At 46.5% G+C, this 20,483-nt stretch overlaps 1 protein-coding gene across 4 annotated transcripts in view; it reads right to left on the bottom strand.

Moving 5' to 3' along the window:
• Positions 1-20,483, bottom strand: part of LOC119390499 (choline transporter-like protein 4) — a 154,335-nt gene that overhangs the window by 110,850 nt on the left and 23,002 nt on the right. For 2 of the 4 annotated variants that reach the window (XM_037658109.2, XM_037658118.2), the window contains exon 1: positions 8,587-8,640. The exons of 1 other annotated variant lie outside the window; for it this stretch is intronic. In XM_037658109.2, the coding sequence (XP_037514037.1) occupies positions 8,587-8,614 (28 nt within the window). In that variant the 5' untranslated portion in view covers positions 8,615-8,640. Of the gene's footprint in view, positions 1-8,586; positions 8,641-14,111; positions 14,340-20,483 lie in introns of those variants that run through there. One more of the 4 variants, XM_037658131.2, reaches the window with a different exon arrangement.

Raw genomic sequence — 20,483 nt, 5'->3', positions numbered from 1 at the left:
ATCGCAGCACCGCTTGCACACCGCATCACAGATCCAACATGTTGACGTCACACAGGCCACTGGGGAGGTCAGAAAGGCCCGTAGAGGAGAAGGGATTGTTTCTTGGAATTTGTGGCGCGACGGGGCTCGTAGCGCTGCCACGTGTGGCATCGTTGATCGTGACGGCATTCTACACACGATGCGCGTGTTTACTTGAAATGTTTGAAAATATATCGGAGGTGGTTTAGGGGCCATTTGAAGGGACTGTCTACCGTCCTTCATCGCTTTTCTGTTTTGTATCGCAATAGAAAGCGTACCGTTTGAAGTGTCCAACCTTGCACCGGTTTCTCTGGAAAGTGAGTAGAAATTCTTAAAACAGAATTTTTCGATAGGCGTTCGGTCTTCTTCAATTGGTGTGAAGACGCCGACAACACTGGTTGGTGGACACGATGACGATTGAGTAGTGCCGGTGAAAGTCGAAAACTGGAACCACATGCAGTTTTGGAGGCTTCGTTTGGGTTTTCTTTAATAATAAAACAAATACCGTAGCGGTCGTTTAAAGCACGCAAACTGTGAAATAAAGTATTATTACCACAGTCTCTCCAGCTTTGCTTAGTCACCTAAAAAAACCACCGCAGTCGAGCGGAAAACTTGGTCTGTTCCAGCAACACTGCTACGCCGGCGTCATGAAACCAACTGTAGTAGTTCCACTCATGCCAAACGTGCAACTAAAGCGAATAAACATATGAGACGTGCTTCACAGAACAGAAGGTCCCTGCTGTTTTTCAGTTATGCTGGAGTGTTCTGTGTTGCATATGCGACATTACAGCCAACACGGACGCTTTGGTGAAGCGGAACCTGAAGGCGAAATCTTCTTCAACGTAGAACCTCGGTGAATACTGGTATGCACTTTACGCATGGGGACTCCCCTGAAGTCAGTCGCGCTGCTCTACGCCCAAGACTTTTTTTTTCTTTTTTCTTATGAGTGGCGCCAGACGCCGTGCCTGCGTGGCTCGCTTTCTTCGCCGTAGGTCGGGTGGCCACCCTACCGTAGGCAGGCAGGCGAAAGCGTCGCCGGCAGCGCCACCGGGCGCCTCTTTGAACGCGTGAGAAAAAAAAAAGCAAAAATTACTGACTCAAAGGAAAGCTGCCAAAAGCGCATAATATACAATTTTAAGTTATACATATTTGTTTTCAAGGAAGTAAGTCTACCTGCGAGAGTTTTTTGCTCCTACAAAGAGATTGAACCACATCGCTGTTGGGTGACGCTAGCGGTCATACTCTCACGACTTTCGGAGTTAAATTAAAAATATAATTATTTTTTTATTGGACAAAAACATGCTCGTTACCACCGATGTGACAAATAATCTTCTCATTTTCGCCACAATGCAAAAAAAAAAAAAAGATCTTCTGAGCGGTAGACAGTCCCATTAGGCACAACACGAGGGAAGCTGTGTCGATTGTATCTATAAACATTGCATCTGTTCTATGTCTGCATGTGGTACAGTATCTATAAACGTTGCGCGCGAGCACTGTTTCGTTTGCACAATTATCCTTGGTCCATGGCTGTGAAATGTGGTGGCCTCCATTAACGCGCTGGCATGCGATTGACAGTGATATACACCGTCAAACCCGAGACAATGGCGCATTTACGTCGATTTGATCAGGATGGCGCGGTAAATCTGATTTGGCGCAGTTTGGCACAGAAGTGAAATCCCTGTATTCCTCGGGAAGCACAAAATGACGGCTAAAGTTTTAAACACAATTACTTGATGCCTGGCAACGCTTAGCTGGGACGAGAGAAGAAATGCCCACATTAACTTCTTGTGCGGAGGCGATCGCAGCTGTTCATCTCGACCAGACTTGTTCACCTTCCGCAAGGTTGTTCGCACAAGTAGGTGCTTCCGAACATGGCGATGACCCAGCCTGTCCACGTATAGCGCCTGGCCGTGGCGAGCCGCTATCGAAAAGTCCGCGGGCCACGTGTATGAGACCCTTGACTTACACTCACAGATGTAGAGGGAGTACTGCAAGAGTAGAGCGACTATATTATTCTCGCCAGAGTTCTTTAACGCCGTGGGGGAGTAGTGGAGAGTTAGCCGCGGAACTTACTCTTTCCTTGAAGGCAGAGTAAAAGAGACCGCGAACTCTCTGCTACTCAGACAGAGTTCCCAATCTACGGAACTCCCGCCCCGACGTAGCGTGAACAGGGTCGGAAACTCCCTCCCAAGCAGACGGAGGGCAAACTAGCGCGAGCTTCTGGCCGACGACGCACAGCGATATATAACTGTCTCTTAACCATAATCCTCCGAGCGTAGACGCCACAGATGTCACTTTAATGTGCAAGTTAATAGGATAGATAGCTTTCAGTAATAACAAAAGAAAGTGTTTGTGATCTTCAGCCTTTGGTTTCTGAAACGCCAACAGAGGCAGCTTCGAAGCCTCGAACATCGGCAACTTCTAACACATTGCCAACTTAGTTTACGACACAACCTAATTGCCACTCGAATAAGGTAGACATTAAGCATTACTGCAATAAAAAGAAAGCCGTGAAAAAAAAAAAAGACGTCTGGAAGGAGGAATCAAACCTGCCACCTTCAATTCCTCAGCCGAGGTCTCTACCACTACGCCACGCTCCAACATAATACTATTGCTGTAAAAAGACTAGTCAAGACAGAGCTCACCGCTCGTCTTCATCTTTACGGATCGCATACTGAAGATAGAGGCGATCTTCCTTTTCAAATAAAATTCGCGCCTTCATAACACGCAAACAGCTGACGACCACGAATAACATTCAATAACGTGTATTTTCTCGCGGTGTCGACGATACACCCGCACAGCGCCCGTGTCAGTATACTAATTTGCATCTCAATCGATAGATGCAACTACATACATAATTGATCGCCAAACACCAAATTGAACGTGCAAGAAAGTATGTCGTCATGTTAGATCAACAGGGCGTACCAGGGGCGTAGCCACATTAGGGCACACCGGGCCCGTGCCCCCCCCCCCCCCCCCCGAAATTTCTTTTTGCCATAGCATACAGAGCAGAAAATAACACTCGACCACATCTGCCTGCTCGTCCCCACTACAGATCAAGGAGGTGCCCCCCCCCCCGAAAAAAATTTCTGCCTACGCCCCTGGGGCGTACTAATTGACAAGTCTGTGTGCGCGATGTGCCGGCGAGTGCGCCCGGCAGCTTTCGGTGGCTGCCGGGGTGCGTTTGCTAAAAGCGGCGTCGTAACGATGCCCATCGCTTCTTGCACGAACACCGTACGCATGAAAAAAATGGTTAATTCAGGTTAACCGATACTAAAGCTCTACTGTACACTCATTTGTATACGTTGGAATTGCGTATCCATAAACCCAGAAGCGCCGACAGCATGTACACACGGACTCGGCAGGTGCGCTAGGCCTACCTTCGCTGGGAGTCGTGCGGGTCATATTGAGTGCGACCGATCTCGGTGAAAGCGGCTGACGAAGGTTGGAGAATGCACATTTTATAGTCGAAAGCTTTTCACTGTTACATTAAAATGCCACCGAGGTTGAGCGAAAGTGCGAGAATCGCCAGAGATGCGTTTGCATTGTGGTAATGTTGACCGACGTTGCTTTTCTGGCGTACATGCCGCGCTTGCCGCGGCACCGCATGTCTAATCGGACGCCAAATCGTAACGTCGTAAGTCTTCATCAGCCAGCCCTGGTAAAAGATCGTCGCAAGTGTATTTGTAAGCGCGTGGCTATAACTCTCAGACTTGGGCATGAGCGGCTGTACGGCATTGAGCCGATATCATTGAGTCCCAGCTGATATTTGGAATTTACGAATGAAAACAGTGTTGAATATTATGCTGTTTTATAGTAAAAGGTCGATGTGCCAACAGTATCCCAATAGATCATGAGATATTTACACGTGTTCCGTGTATATTTGCTGTGTAAATAAGCACAGTAGAGCTGTTGCCACTGGCACTGGAAGGGGGGCAAAACATCATGGATATATATACCGGTTACCGGGTGTATGGTTGTGTGCAGCGCCAGTAGTGCATATGTTCAGTGTTGCTGTGTTGTGTATGAATAAGTGTGCGGATGTGAGTTCTGTGTATGTGTCAGGTAAGCTTGAGGCATTTGAGCCAGGTTCACTGTCACATTGTAAAAACCCGCGAAGGTTTTCTTTTTTCCCTCTTTTTTTTAAACGTTAGTCTTAGCAGCAAGAGTGATTCTACTCTTGGAGGGAGTTCATGCACTCTAGCCCAACCAGCACTGTAAAACTCTGCGAGGGAGTAACGTAATTCCAGCCGAGAGTGTATGTACTCCATTTAAGAAGCGTGACTTTACTCTGGCGAGGGAGCTTGTTCACTCTCGTTCAGCCAGAGCACAAGAACTCTGTCGAGAGAGCGTGCCTACTTTGTGCAGCAGAGAGTTCGCAGCACTCCTGAAACGGGAGTGAAATATGAGACAAGCGTTTACTCTCGCAAAGAGAGTTGCTAGCACTCTCTTGCCGCTGTGAGTGTAAGCAATTCCGAATCCAGCGTTGTTATTTAGCACTGATGGCTAAGGAAGTGCACTTAATGTCTAAGGTTGTTAAGTACTGTGTCAATTGCCTTGCAAAATCGACAGACAAAGCATCAACAAAGTTGTTACTGTCCAGCACAGTATGTCTTGTCGAAATTCAGGTATCATTGAGCTAAGCATGAACGACCCTGCTGAAATCCATGCCGAGTTAGTGAACGGCCCTTGTGTGGACCAGCTAAGCCCCGGTGTTAATTATCACTGGCACGGAGTCGTTGCCAAAGTGGATTACAAGCGAAGCACACGGCACGGAGGCGACATTGGGTCTTGATGAAAGGCACAGAATTTGCCTGAAAGGTACGCAAGGTATACCCTGTGAACCTACGGCCTGAGCTCTTTTTTCCCTGTGAGCAGCATGCGTCTTTTTGCCGCGACATGCGTCGTCTTGTCTGGCTTACCGCATGCAGCATTTCGTCCAATATCTCGAGGAGCCATTTGACGCATTCTCCGTTTCGCGACACTTTAGTGAACCAGTGGCGGGTAGTGGGGCTCGTCTAATTCCTGTGGCACATACCTGCGCAAGGGACAGCCTGCCTACGGGCATCTTCGGCATATATACAGCTTCGCAGTAAAAATTAACAGATCGGAGATATTTGAACGCGGTGTAAGTAATGTGCTCTAACAATTTGCACCAGAGTTTGACATTAAGCAGTGATGGAAGTGCTGCTCCAAACCGCTCAAAAAGAGAAATGCCGCTCCAAACTGTAATTTTTGTTAGGAACTGCTCCGAACCTGCTCCGAAACGGCGCTGGAAAACTGACAAGATGAACTTTAACCACGTGACCATCCAGTGAGCCTAAACGAAACCAAAAAAAATTACAGCATATCCACGGGTGAATGATGAAGAGCTTGGGCGAAGCTCCTGAAGCAATCATGTGTACACCATGAAAAGTTCAGTGGTTTCGCCCAGCAGTAATCAAAGCGATACGCCGCTTTGATTACTTTTCTCTTTTCCGTTTTTCCTTTTTTATTTTTCTATTTTTTTAATTTTTAAATATTTTTTCTTTATTTTTATTTTTTATGTTTTTATTTTCTTTATTTTTTATTTTTTCTTATTTTTCATTTATTTGTTTTTTTTTTAATTTGTTTTTTTCTATCTCTATAAGACAGCGCCATCTATTATACTGTTCGGGAGATACTGCCACGGTTACGCCTGACATGGGACAAGGTTAGACTAAGAGGAGCTACACCCCTAAGACAAGCTGTACACTATCATCCTAGCATGCAGATTGTATACTAGCTGCATACTATCATATCGACAATGCCACAAGTACTGGCACGATATATATCTGATTTAGCTGTATGTTTGTACCTGACAAGTGTTTCAGATTAGTTAGATATCATGCTGAATACAAACTGCTGCTGCGACAATTCTGATGTGTGACTGATTGCATTTATCACTTCATCGGCTTCATTTATGCCACAAGAACTGGCATTTGAAGTGTATAGCTCATTTAGCTGTTTTTCCAAAATTTTCAATACAGGCTATTTTGGTGAAATCTGAAAATAATAGATTCCTTTGATCTCGTACGGATTATAAACTGCTGCTTTGGAGGCAGTTATGTGTGATTGTGGTTACTTTTACAATTTGGTGCTCAACTTTCTCGCTTTTATATAATTTCTGCCGCAAGCACCGGTATTTTAATATAGCTCATCTCATTTTGCATTCAGTGACCACCCATCTGCTTAATTATTTGTTCCTTACAATCTGCAGTGATTATTGCATGTGAAATGTTTAATAACAAAGAATTTTAGTATTTATGGCATGCTTAAATGATGCTTTATACTCCAGGAGTGGTTCTGAATATTTTGCCACTCCGAAAACACCAGAATGCTCCAAACTAGCATTCTTTCCACTCCGAAAACACGTATGGCTGCTCCAAAGCAGCATTCTTTCTGCTCCAGAATCTGCTCCAAAGAGCAAAATATCGCTTCCATCCCTGCATTAAGGCTACAGGACGATAGTTTCGTACTAGCTTTTTGCTATCTGCCTTATAACCCAGGGACCTGATTTGCTGTCTTCCAATCCCTTCGAACCAAGCCAGTATCAAGTGACGTATTGGGCAACGACAGCGCGATACTCCTGAAGCCCGTAAGACAATGACGCCTGGCCCCGTAGCTTCAGAGGTGTCCAAATCAGGCTATTGAAACCAGCATAATCAATTTCGACTAGAGCCATTTCATTACCAATATGATATCATCGGTAAGTCGATTTGCTTTGCTACTTTTTCCTATTCGTCAGTTATTTTATAGGCAGTCAATAAATCCGGGATGTTATATTTTCTGCTGTTCTTCGCACACTTGGAAAAGAATTTTGGGTAACGCTCCAGGTCTGCGTTTAGCTTTCAAGTTCCCTCGTTCGTGTATGACCACGGCCGGCCTGGCCGCGAGCGCGAGCGCGCGGCCAGACCGGCCGTGGTCAGACCGGCCGTGGCCGCGAAGGAGCGAGCGCGCGCCTCCAGACCGGCCGTGGTATGACGATATTGCGTGGTGGTTGTGCACGTGCAGGTAGCTCCGCAAACGTTTCATTCTGCAACAACATGGTCGATAACTGCAGGACACACGAGATGTGTCGAACATATTTGGTCAACAGAAATAGATTATTCATTTAGAGGTACGCCCCCTTCAAGGTAGTCTCATGTTAAAAACTTTTATCACATTCCGCATGACGTCTTGACTATCTCGTTCTCGGACTTTCATGCGGCGGTTCTCTATGACCAGCGCTTGCTCAATGACATTCTCAATTCAACTTGGTCGACGCGGTTCTCTGTCCCCTGATGTGCAACCATCTTTGAAGCGGTTGTACCACCCCGAGACGTGCTCATGGCATCGTCGCCGAAAACCTGTTGAATCTTGCCAATGGTTTCCGCTTGAGTGTCGCCACCTCTGCAATGTCTCTGCTCATGTTTTCTTTTTTTACATCTTCGTGCAATCCGACAACGAGCGCTAAATACACGTCCTCGCCCCAACTGCCAGCAAATGTCTTCTGAGGGCCTGCATATCTTCACCGAAGGAAGTCTCTCACACTTGGCTAGAAGAGGTTCGATACAAAACTCATACGAGCATGGGCTGGATGCCTGGCTATTCGCCTGACAAGTTACTCCAGCTGCTGGGTGATGATTATGATATATACACTGATAAACACATAACAGCTACACACGCATAGATTACACAGTGACTATGAATCACCTGTGGTGCATACCCTCCATACCACGGGCCGTGGTTTGAGGGTACATGCCACACGTTACCGGTGGGAAGGGTTTTGTGACGCACGTGACAGGCAATTCACGTTGTTCATGCCATGACCTGTGAATATCGTTCGTCATACACTCACGTCCTCCTATATGCCAAGACGGCCACGAGAGCGCCCAGACGTAAGCGGCTAGATAGGTAGATGGATGGATAGAAACGGTCAAAGTGTCTTTGCTTCGGTAAGAAATGCTTCGCATTTAACAATCGGATGCTGGGTCATCGAATTGGCACCAAGAGAGATTTGCGCTTTCACAGTTTCAACTAAAAGTGTAAACTCATCAATTTCATAGTGACAGTACGATATTGTACAGGTCCATCAGACTCTTCTTGTGCACGTTGCATGATCATTTTTCAATTATATAGCTTTGAGATTATTGGGGAATGAAGGCCTAAAAACGTTTGCTCTCTACGAGTATGTACGTTGTCCGCACAAGGCTCCCTTAACGACATTTGGCGTTCTGACCAGACATATCACTGGCCAGAACGCCAACAAAGTCGCTGCAAAATATTTCCAGACCAAGTAAAGGTTCATTCAACAAGTTCACAAATGGACATGATTAGCTTGTAAATCTGCGTGATGGTATCAAGATGACACCATCATCAGATCGACACATGGCACATATATAATAAACTGCGTCTATCGTGACAAAACTTATGCAGAACTGAATGAATGGCTGCTCACTGGGCTTCGGCTATCGAAGAACAGCTCTACCACAATCTCAATTTGTGACAAGCGACCGGCTGCGCGTCGTTGCTAAATGTGTTGAGGTGTAAACAAGCCATGCAGCGTACCTGCGCTGAGCGGAGTGCTGGCGTCCATCCTTCGCAGACCGCCAGGTGGGCCACATCTGGCCGCCAGCTGTTTACACAGCCGTGGCGAGAGTGCCGCGCGCAATCCTTGCATCTTTTTTGTCGCATCTTAGCGGCAGACTTTCCTTCGCGGTATACACACGGAATATCTGGTTCAAATGGAAAGCACAAGAATACTTTCCCGTCGCACCCGTGCGTTACTACAAGTATTCCCACTCAAATTAACCCCACCGCCACACAAACAAATCCAAGTACCACCAATTTTAATACAAACGCTAGTCGATTTAATCGAAATGCCAGTGCATTTCTTAATGTCGTCCTCGAGTAGTGTGCAACTTCAAGACGAGCTAAATTTTTTGAAAATGTCCGGAAATTTTCTCATTTTGCACTATTAATTAGTAGTTTTACCCTCACGCCATTAATAACAACCTGCGGACTCTGTAAATAACAGCAAGCGGAAGTGTGCGCAGATGGTCTAAATGAATGACTCGAGTACCGCTATGAACCAATGTGCCTTTTACATCGAGTGTCGTCGGTTGTGAATACGGCCCGTCATGACGACGAACGCCGCCCGATGACGACGAGAAAGTCGCCAGCGATGGATTTTCAATGAAACGCCATAAAACAGCTGATTTAAGTATGCCTCCTAAAAAGTGACAGGCCTGAATGGCAGGGATGCAGAATTATCGATGGTACTATCGATACTATCGATAGTGGAGTCACTATCGAACTCATCATCATCATCAGCCTGTCTACGCCCACTGCAGGGCAAAGGCCTCTCCCATGTTCCGCCAATCAACCCGGTCCTGTGCTTTCTGATGCCACGTTATATCTACAAACTTCTTAATCTCATCTACCCACCTAATTTTCTGTCTCCCCCTCACGCGTTTGCCATCTCTTGGAATGCAGTCAGTTACCCTTAATGACCACCGGTTATCCTGCCGACGTGCTACGTGCCCGGCCCATCTTCATTTCATCTTCTTGATTTCAACTATGATATCCTTAACCCCCGTTTGTCCCCTGACCCACTCTGCTCTCTTCCTGTCTCTTAAGGTTACACCTGTCATTTTCCTTTCCATCGCTCGCTGCGTCCTCCTCAATTTAAGTTGAACCCTCTTTGTAAGTCTCCAGGTTTCTGCTCCGTAGGTAAGTACCGGTAAGATGCAGCTGTTATATACCTTCCTCTTGAGAGATAGTGGTAGACAACCATTCATGATTTGATAATGCTTGCCGAATGAGCTCCATCCCATCCTTAGTCTTCTAGGTAGTTCACTCTCATGGTTCGGCTCCGTGTTACTACCTGTCCTAAGTAGATGTACTCCTTTACAACTTCCAGTGTCTCGCCACCTATCGCAAAGCGCCGTTCTCTGCCAAGATTGTTCCACATTACTTTAGTTTTATGCATATTAATTTTCAGACCTACTCTTCTACTTTCCGTATCCAGTTCAGTAATCATGAGCTGTAATTCGTCTCTTGCGTTACTCATCAATGCAAGGGTACTATCGAACTATCGATGGTAAAAAAAAAAAGCTATCGACAGTGAATTCGATAGTACAATGAACAGTAAAAATCAGCCGTGCGAACTCCACTGCAGCATAAACTTGGTTCCCCGAGTGTGTGGTATATGGTGGAGCAGGAGGAGCTGTCTTTTAAGGGTAAGAAATTTGACATGTTTCTGCTGCTGCACAAGAATACTTGGCTGGCACACGATAATTAATATTGCATTTTGGGATTCGCTCGGAGGAGCTCAACACGCTTGACGGTTCGTCGTGCGCGATTCCATCTAACCGATCTCCGTCTTTTCTCTCCATTCTCTTTTAGTCCCTGCTTATCCCTTCCCTTGTGCACTACTGCTGAGGCGTTCTCCACTGAGAGAGACAGTTGCGTGGTGCGCTTTTCTCTTAATTTCCTGTTATTTTATATTTAAGAGCCCCGCATTTTGCGATTTCAAAATAAAAACATCAAAAACTAAGTTTGTTATTTGCAAGGTGTAACTGGTTGCTTTTGAATATGCATTTATTGATGGACATAAACCGGCATTTTCACGGCGTATATGGTTTACTTCAGTTAAGACTTTCAAAAGGCTCCAACCAAAAAAAAATGGGTTTAATTCCCGACGTTTGGGAATCAACTCGATTCCTTCCTCAGGGGGAGTGACAACGGCGGTGTCGAGGTGCAACTCTTAATTTAAGAGGTGCACCTCGACACCGCCGTTGTCACTCCCCCTGAGGAAGGAATCGAGTTACGGCGGTGTCGAGGTGCAACTCTTAATTTAAGAGTTGCACCTCGACACCGCCGTTGTCACTCCCCCTGAGGAAGGAATCGAGTTGATTCCGAAACGTCGGGAATTAAACCCATTTTTTGGTTGAAGCCTTTTGAAAGTCTTAATTAATTCACCCAACCAGACAGGCAAATCTGTCAAAATGTTCAGCTTTAAGTCTATAGTTTATTTCACAAAAAAATTGCTCATAAATTAAACGAAACGAGTATTGCTGATAGTAGGCTACCGCAAATGTTTTGACAATAAGGACGGCCAACAGCAGCATAATTGCTTACAGCCCTATCGATAGTATTATTGGTAGTACAGTAAAACCTCGTTAATTCGGATTTCACAGGACCAGAAAACATGACCGGATTAACCGAATGCTGAATTATCGAAAGTACCGAGAAAACAATAAACAAATGCCTGTTACATCACCGAAATTTCATTTCCTTGATGAGTACGTAAATCCTGTACTTATTTTGCATAAGAGCAGTGTAAAACCCGCAATTTTCGTCATCGTTCGACTTCGTTCACAGTTGGACCACGGCGCCAGACTAGCCCGAAACGCGCTCTGCACCCCTTCCCTTTTAGGTACCGCGAGCCCCACCACCACGCGCATGCGATGAAAGTTTTCTCGCAGGTAAAATGGCCACCAACTGATAGTTCGTCCATCGCGATGTAGCAAGCGAGTTTTATGTAAGAAGACCGACCGCGGCTGAAAGCTCGTCATTTCAGCTTCCGCCATGTTCGAGTTTTGTGACATTGTGGGAGCATTGCATCGAGTTAAAACGACGTTGCTGAGTGCTGGATCCGCATGTGGTCAAACCCGTGGTCACCATGTGGTCACTAACTGAAGATAGCGATGCGGACAGTACCGCCTCGTTTTGGGTGTCTGCGAACGCAGTTTTCGCTCTTTTGCGTCGCACATTTGCCGCGCTCCGAGGATCGTCCGAATTAAGTGGTTTGCAGCCAAATATGACCCAATTAACAAGTTTGATGCCATTAAACAATGCATATGCGGGTCGGGACCAGGAAACACGTCGGAATTATCCGATTTTTCGAATTAATGAGCTTTACTGTAATACTACCGACGGTACTATCAACTACACTATTGATCATACTATCGATGGTTTATCGATAGTAGTACTATCGATAGTGTCTTTACATTGTCGATAGTCAATTTAGCGATAGTTTTGCATCACTACTGAATGGACAAGAAATCACTTATATGAGCGTGGTCTTGCGGATTGATGTGCCGTTAGTGAACATTTTCTGGCTTTACATCGCAAATTAACAGCTTTGGATGTTTAGCGATCAATGATCAGTTTATTTCATGTCCGCAACACGACGAGGGCCTTTCCCAATGATGTCAATTTCATGGCTGCACATTTATTGAATTCCCCCCTCGGCGGCGTTCAAAACCCTCGCTCTAAATCGGTCACGGCGTGAGCTGCAGCCCAGGCTGCGGGGTCACCATTCCCGGGAAACTTACTCTCGGTGCCGGTTTTAGACTTATTCATTCCCATCAAAGAATGCGATTGTAATGCAATCCCCTTTGCTCCACAGAGAATGTGTCCACAGAGAAGCGAGGCAATCGAATGAGGAGACGATGCGAACGGGGACCACCGACCACGCTATCACCCTTGAAGGCCAAGCTCAAGAGTGCGAAAGATTTCTTGTTTGTGCGTTTTACTCCACAAGTTAAACAACACAGACTGTTGGGCTAGTTGGTAGTACTGCACAGAGTGAGCTTTACCTAACTGAAAGACACAGGATGACGGAAGACACGAGCACGCTGCAGTGATGTGCCCTTTTGTTTTCTGTCTTGTGTCCTTTATGCTCAAGCTAACATATGCACCCAACAAGCGCCAATCCGTAGCAGGATTCCATGCTCCACAACCCCCCCAGGTCGACGATCGCCACTTCAAGTGTCTGTGATTGCCAGGATTCCTGCCTTGTTTATCCTTCACTAAGCATATTAACGGCTATTATATTTAGTATTCAACAAAACAAAAAGTGAGCCGCCGCGGTGGCGCAGCGGTTAGAGTGCTCGGCCTGTTTACCCTAAGGACGCCAGTTCTATCTCGGCTACGGCGGTCACATTTCGATGGAGCCGAAATACTAGAGGTCCTTGTGCTGCGCGATGTTATTGCACGTTAAAGATCCCCAGGTGGGCGAAATTATCCGGCCCAGTCCACTACGGCGTCTCTCATGGCCTGAATCACTTTGGGACGTTACATAGGCCAACCAAAACCTCACTTATAAATTTATTACGTTCTTCTGGGTTTCATATTTGCTCCAGCTGCAAAGCAAATAATAGGTATTTTTGACAGCGCCCATAAAAAAAATGTCGGAATCGGAATCGATTAAAGGTCGAACCGGTGAACGATTAAAAATATTAGTCGGTCATCTATACTGCACGCCGATTTTTATGTAAATCGCTGACGTCATGTTACGTTAGCGAAGTGGGCGTAGACACGACGATGGGCTACGCCTACCTTACTGCGCGGCGGACAAGGATAGGGAGAGCCGGCCACGAAAGGGTTGTTTCATGCTCCTTAATACACGTTCACATCGTACAAAGAGCGTAGAGAAGCTCACTTGCGGTGCTGCTTCGGGGCTAACCAATCAATGTGCAAGCCATTTTTCGCGACTCATTGAATTCCCACTATATTCCACGATTCTTTCAGGATTTACCCGACCTGGGCTGTCAAGTATCTGCCCTATTAAATGTAAAATACACCGTATAATTTTTGACAGCATAACACATCAACGAATTGCGGCCAAGTTACGGTAATTTACCTTTAAGCTTTATTATTAGATGAACATAAAACCAGTGCATTCACTCGCTTATGTGCACATATTGCCTGGCTCCTGCTCCTAACTGATTCGATCTCTTTCCACGTTCGTGAATCTAGTGCTTTTAATGCACTGATCTAGTTTCATTCAGCAGTTGTTATACCGGCATGTTCCATGCGCCAGAAACACGGTTATACGCGCAAAATCCAGGTAACAGATTCGATTTTGTAAAAAAAAAAAAAAAAAAAAAAAGCTACGGAGTAGTGTCACCCGGCACTAAACATTAAAGGTTTCACCGATCCTACGACTTCGGCTGGCTTTGCACAAAATGCTCAGAGATACGTTCGCTGGGGTGAACGTATCTCGGCGCGTCTGTGCATATATGTTCCTGTCCACTAAGGAAACTATTCTTTTGCGCAAACGAGGCAACGCAAAAGTGACTTACCTGTCGAAAGGGGGCCCATTTCGTGTCCTCCCCGAGCCACCATAGCGGACGCAATGAGGGCGACCAGATAAGAATGCCGAGCGAAATGTTGGGGCCTCGGCCAGATAAGGCAATGCGTACAGTTTCATACGAGAAAAGCTAGAGGGCATTCAACCACCGTGAGAATGATGGCAAGTACAGGCTTCACATCGGATTGCATTACCTACCGAATTGTTTAGTCTTGTTCAAGTCTTTGAAGAATTGAAGTCTTTTTCTACAGTTTGTTTCGTTCCGCGCGCAGCAGCTGTATCCTGCCGCAATGCGTACGCAGTTGGGTGCGGCGCAAAACACTGACGCGGTGCCTTTGTTGTTGAAAGTGGCTGGAGCGGGCTTGTGTTTTGGTGTCTTGGTTTGCAGCGCCGTAAGGGCTTTACGGGTTGTACTTGACAGTTTTAGCAAAGCGCTGTCAACTTGGCTGCAAGTTGACAGCGATGAGAAGTAGACGCACCGTCAAGTGAGGCGTCGTAGTGCGTACCCTATACGTATACTACTGCTCTTACGATCGTTCTGCGCACGGGCAGATGCGCCTGGCGTCGCAACAGACGATACGTTTAGTCTTTCTCACTCAGTACAGTATTTTTATTTCCATAAATATATTATGCGTACTATCGAGGGAAAAACACGAATGTTTGTTTTCACTACTCCAAAAAGAACTAGATCATTAGGTAATGGCAAATCTGGAACACACTAGAGCCTTTTCATAAATTGTAAAGCTAGCTTTTCTGCAATGCATTAGTTGGGCTGCGATGCAGCCGAACTAATGGCAGCTAGTCACTTCTGCAAACAGCGTGCTCAAGCGGAGCTGAGCCTGCGCCTTTGCCTGCGCCATGACGCGGAAGATGTAGACTCTTGATATATAAACAGGCATAACAGAAAAGCCCCAGCACGCGTGCAACTGGACCTCGTCTCCAATTGAAGTACGACAGGTGCTGCAATTGGTTGAGCGAATATGCAGCGCAGGGAAGCGCACTTGTGAATTATGAAAAGGGTCTATACACAGTGCTCACGTGACGTCACTTCCGCCGCTCTCGCCGTCTCCCGCCATCTCTCGGTACCTCCCTTGGTACCTACCGCAGTTCACGTGCTGCAGCGCGGGGTGTTGAGGGGTTGTCAGCTGTTGCTGTGCGCGATGTTCAAAATCAAGGAGTGCGGGTTTTGTTGTCGTACTTCAACAAGCTCATCGGACCAGGATGACCTCGATTGTTCGCTCGATACGAGACTATAGCATCAAGATGTGTGACACGTCGATCCGGATTTCCATCAGCAGAGATGCCACCGCCGACTCCGGCTTTTTGCCCGCCACGACCTACGTGGGCATATTTAATTACCTCGTTTTCTACAAATTACGTGAGCGCGCCCAACAAGTGCAAGCCCAAAGTCCCTCGAGGCCCACAATATTTTACGAGAGGATGAGTGAAGCGAAGCAGCTCCTATCGAAAACGAGTCGTCGTGCAGAGCTAGGCAAGTTTACAGGAGATGCGGCCCACGCCACCAAAGTAGTTCATGCAGTGCGAAATCGAGACTTCCCAAGTGTTTTAATCAGTGATGATGCTAAGGCTCTTTGATCGGCATTTGTGGACACAGCGGGGGGGGGGGGGGGGGGGGGGGGGAATTGTGCGAGTGCGAGGTAGAGACATCGTGTGGTACGTAATGCCTGTCCCTTTTTCTGTCCCGTATGTTTTGCCACTTTTTTTTACCATGTATTTTACTTCGTTGTTCTGCGCTAATGTACAGTGAAGCCCCTGAAAATGATGGAGACTGTTTTAGGGAATTAACCAACCGTTAAAAAGATCGGAGACTTTACCTGACCACCTCCCCCTCAACCCCTCGAACCGATCGGAAGGTTAACCTAGGGGACTTATTAGCGCTATACTTCAAACCACCAGTGAATGAAGTTTGTTTGTTTCACGTCCGTTTTCACAGTTCGTTTCAATGCAACCCCCAGACCACCGCGATTGTCATCACGATTTCAACAGCCTCCCTAACCAGCTGACTGTGCACGCAGTGGTCGTGGCGAAGTTTGTAGGTAGAGTAATCACGGTAAGCTATCTCTGTTTACAGGTAAGTGCGTGGATAGCACTTACCCGTAATGAATTTACGTCTGAAGACGCGAATATTATCGAGGTTCAAGTCATTCCTGTAAATCCGCGCCAGCCAGACACGCCCGTGCTTCTCGGGAGGTCGCAGTGTGCGTTGACAATGTCGGGTGATAAATTTCGGCAAAGAGAGCACCCCGACGCTTTGCTCCCTGTTTGTGGGCTGCAAAATCGCCTTGCTTCACCAGCAGCCAATAACTGCACAAGCTTGCATCGTGAGGGCGAACTTAGCGGACGCAAGCACGAGGAAACAACACGGCAGCGGTCGGCGCGACAGCGTTAGTAGGTAACCAGGCATGTCGGTGGCGCATTCCGGAAGTGACGAAGGGGCACTATGTATTGCAGAGCAATGCGTACCGTGGTGGTTCAATCACTCCAATCTAACGGTCACGCAGTCTTTCTGCAATAAGTTTTACATACGGAAGAATGAAGCAAAATTTCATGGGAAGTAACTTCATATCACTAGCTCGCAAAACAAGCGCCGCGAATCTCAAGAATGATATCCACCGGAAATTCTCACTGTTCTCGTGGTGGTTAAGAGCCACTCAAGGAGCTCCGCACAGACAGGAGCGCCAGATTCCCCTCTAGTTTTTATAGTTGTCTAGCACTGATCTCTCGCCGCTTTCGAATTCGCGACAATGAACAGCTGCGCCATTCTTCTAGGCTCCATTACCAATCATGCAGCAACAGATAAGCCCTTGAACCGTTTCGCGGCTGAGCTAAGGCACTTGCAAACACCCAGTAGAGGGCAAACATCATCCCTTCCCTCCCATGTCAAACAATAGTTATCTTATTCAGCACCCATTTGAGTACACCGTATATCTATCCATCGGTATTGCCTGCTGCTTCGAAATCAGTCGCTCCCTTCGTGAAGACCATACATGGAAAACCGCACAACGCATGCCAGACGCCGCCCCGCTCTCTATCAGTCTGTTCTTATCAGCCCAGCCAGGTGGGGCCAGTTGCTTCGAGCATTCGCAACGTGTGAAGACCTGCCTTGCGACTCCTCTCCGTGATGCGCTGTCGCTATTTATTGCCAAGAAGGAAGTTCTGTGTCCTCTTCATGTTTGACAGACACCGTTGCCCCGACGCCACAACAGCCAATCCGTGCTTTCTGCGCAGAGGGCTTTGTTCTTCATCGCCATAGACTTTTTTTTTTTTTTCAAGCACGCTAGCTATGCTAACGGGCCGTGAAAGCGATAGGAAATATGTGTGCACCACGACGAGCGTGCGGGCCTCACGCTTTAGCTTTCCGCTAGCATTGTGCCAACAATTCTCAGATTAAATGCATTCGGCAACGTGTAACATATTAGTGCACAATTCAATCATGAAGTTCTTCTGTGCTTGGCTGCGACGGCCTCTCTACGATTTCCATCTGTCTAGCATTGCTTACGCATGTCTGTTGCGGCTCCGAAGAGTTTTTTTTTTTTCTTTTTGCGACAGTATGCCCCACGGTATAAATTAAATGAAAAAAAAAAAAAGATAAAAGTCGGTTTCCTAGATGACGTCCAAGAGCGGTCGATGGAATTCACATTTGGAATCGTCGTCCATCAACACTGTTGACGAGCACAAGGTGAGGTTCTTATATTTAAAGAATACGCGAGAGCGTAGAGTCGGCGTTTAGTAAGATACATTCTATCTTGATTTTTGCGCTAAGAAAGACAAACACATGTGAGGAGACAGGACAGGCGCTACTGACAACTGCTTTACTGCGAAGGTTGCAATGAAATATATAGCACAGTGATGCGCAGACGTACCGAGTGCATATCAAGACAACAACACCTAGGCTAAGGACGTGTGACATCAAAAAAAAAAACCTGAGCTCGCTCTAATATACAGGCCGATGGACGTGTCGCTAACACAATCACTTCCTTTTTTCTTTAATCTTTGTAGGTTGGGAAAGACCCCCGTTCGAATCCCATGCGTCCTCCCCGTCTAATGATTTGTGGGGGGGCGGTGTATTTTTGTCGCGTGCCTCGCTGGTGAGCAAGATATATCGGGTTTAACATCTCAAAACGACGATATGATTATGAGGAACGCCGCAGTGGACGGCTCCGGAAATTTCGATCGCCTGGGGTTCTTTAACGTGCACGGGCCTCAAACATTTTCGGCTCCATCGAAAATGCAGCAGCCGCGGCCGGGATTCGATCCCGCGACCTTCGGATGCTGATGAGCAAGAATTTCGCGAGGGGCCCTTCTGAATGGGTCGTCGTTTTCCTCGTTAATTTCCTCCTGGAGTGTTCGGAGGGATTGAGAGTGCGGTCGGGGCTCTGCTCGGTTCGTGAGCCCTCGAGAAAGAGCGTCTGCACTCTCGCAGTGATGCCACCGAGGATTTCTGATTTGGAGCAATTTTTGGAGCAGCGAAAATTTCCATTATGGAGCACCCTGGAGCAGGTAATTGCACATTCTGGAGTACATTGGAGAAGCAAGCTGCATTTACATACAGACATAATTATTGTACGGCTGTTATGAAGGGCTAGATACATATCTCGATTCTTTGCGAATCTCAAGGAGAAAAAAAAAAATTAGGGCAGCTACGCACTAGTGGTGCGAAGACTGAGGAAACAGTGGAGCTGGTGGCGATCCCTCCCCCTTTCCCTCCTCCTAAACCCCCTCACTTCCCTTTCCCACCCCTTGCTATACTATACAGGACTATGCTATGCTTCACCCTCTCGAATCTCCCTTTCCCCTCCTCACCCACTTCCCTTTCCCACGCCCTTGCTATACTATACTATACAAAGCTATGCTTCACCCTTTCCCATCCTCCTCACCCTCACAGGCTTATCTCTATGTTTCTATCTCTTTCTCCCCCTATTTCTCTTTCGCTGTGTTTCTGCTTTTCTCTTTCACTCTTTCGATCTCTTTCTCGTTCTCTCGCCCACAGCAACGAAATCATATGGTTCCCATGGATGCTGGTTCTGTCAGCATGCCTGGATAGCCGAGTGGTTAGGACGCTAGCCTTCAGACCGTTGGTACCCGCGTCGAACACCGCCTAGCGAAGAAATTTTTTTTTGGCTTTATTATTCTTCCTCTCCACTTCTCATATTTTCCTTCCTCCAACGCGCTCTTAGGCGACGCATGGTGACGTCATAGCTCGGCGATGAAAGGCGCAGTTTCTGCGAACGCCTCCGGATCTAGCTCAAGCTGGGCCTTCCGACAGTGCACATTCCGATGCCAGGGCCGTCAGCAACGGGCCCGCGACTGACAGCTGCACATATTAGGACGAAATAGCGACTGCTCCGACCAGAAGACAAGCCTTTATTAATGAGATCACACTTTAAAAAAAACAAGCAAAAGATTCATATATGGATCATCCTACTCACGGTGTCCAAAGGAGCGGGGCTTTTTTTTTTTTTACAAAGACACATGCATGTATCTATCGGAAAGCGTGATAGATACATGCTTGGACGTGCTGGTGGAACTACGAAAAACCTCTTCTGTATGGAGATTCATGCAGAAAGTATTTGATAAGCATTTATTCATCGATTTTGATCTGTATAGTCACTGTTTGTTTCTTACTTTTCTGTTGTTGCTTATTCATCTCGTATTTCTATGTGATTTTCAATGTTTCTTTTTTGTGCGAATGTTATGTATTATGTGACACCCTCTCTGTAATGACCCCAAGCACGGGGTTGAGAGTATCAAATAAATAAATAAATAAATAAATAAATAAATAAATAAATAAGTGGCGGCGTGTTCCCACCGTTCGCGTTGCTCTTCTATGGACGCAAAATTTTATTGTGTTCAATCGTGCTTCACATATTTTGACGCGCCGGCAGAGCGATTGCGGTGACACAGTACAAGCTACAGCATAGTTATGCCATTAATTATTACGTAAGACCATGTACCTTAATTATCAAAAGCCAAACACGACGACCTGAAACCGCTCTGCAGGCCATTCACTACATTATAATTTTGCCCCATCGGACGATGAATTGGTTGAATATTACCTGCCCTTTGATGGTCCAAGGGGGTAGTACCGTTCCATAATTTTAGCACTATTGCCGTTTTTTACGTTATATACAGAGTATTACTAAAATAAGTGACAAGCAGTTGTATGACTTGCATTATTTCATGCGAAAAGGCCCCCGCTGCAATGCTGCGCTGACGTGCCATGCAGTGAAGGCGAGGCAAAGGAAAACTTCGCACGAGCTTGTGTTTGTTCAGTTAGAATTTTTTTTTTCTCGCTCAAAACAAAAACTACTCTTTTCAAACTTCCTGTAGTTCATAACTACAA

The sequence above is a fragment of the Rhipicephalus sanguineus genome, chromosome 1 (assembly GCF_013339695.2).
Source record: "Rhipicephalus sanguineus isolate Rsan-2018 chromosome 1, BIME_Rsan_1.4, whole genome shotgun sequence".
In the NCBI taxonomy this organism is placed as follows: domain Eukaryota; kingdom Metazoa; phylum Arthropoda; class Arachnida; order Ixodida; family Ixodidae; genus Rhipicephalus; species Rhipicephalus sanguineus.
Note: the sequence above shows the minus strand (reverse complement) of the source record. Positions and strands in the feature narration are given on the sequence as shown.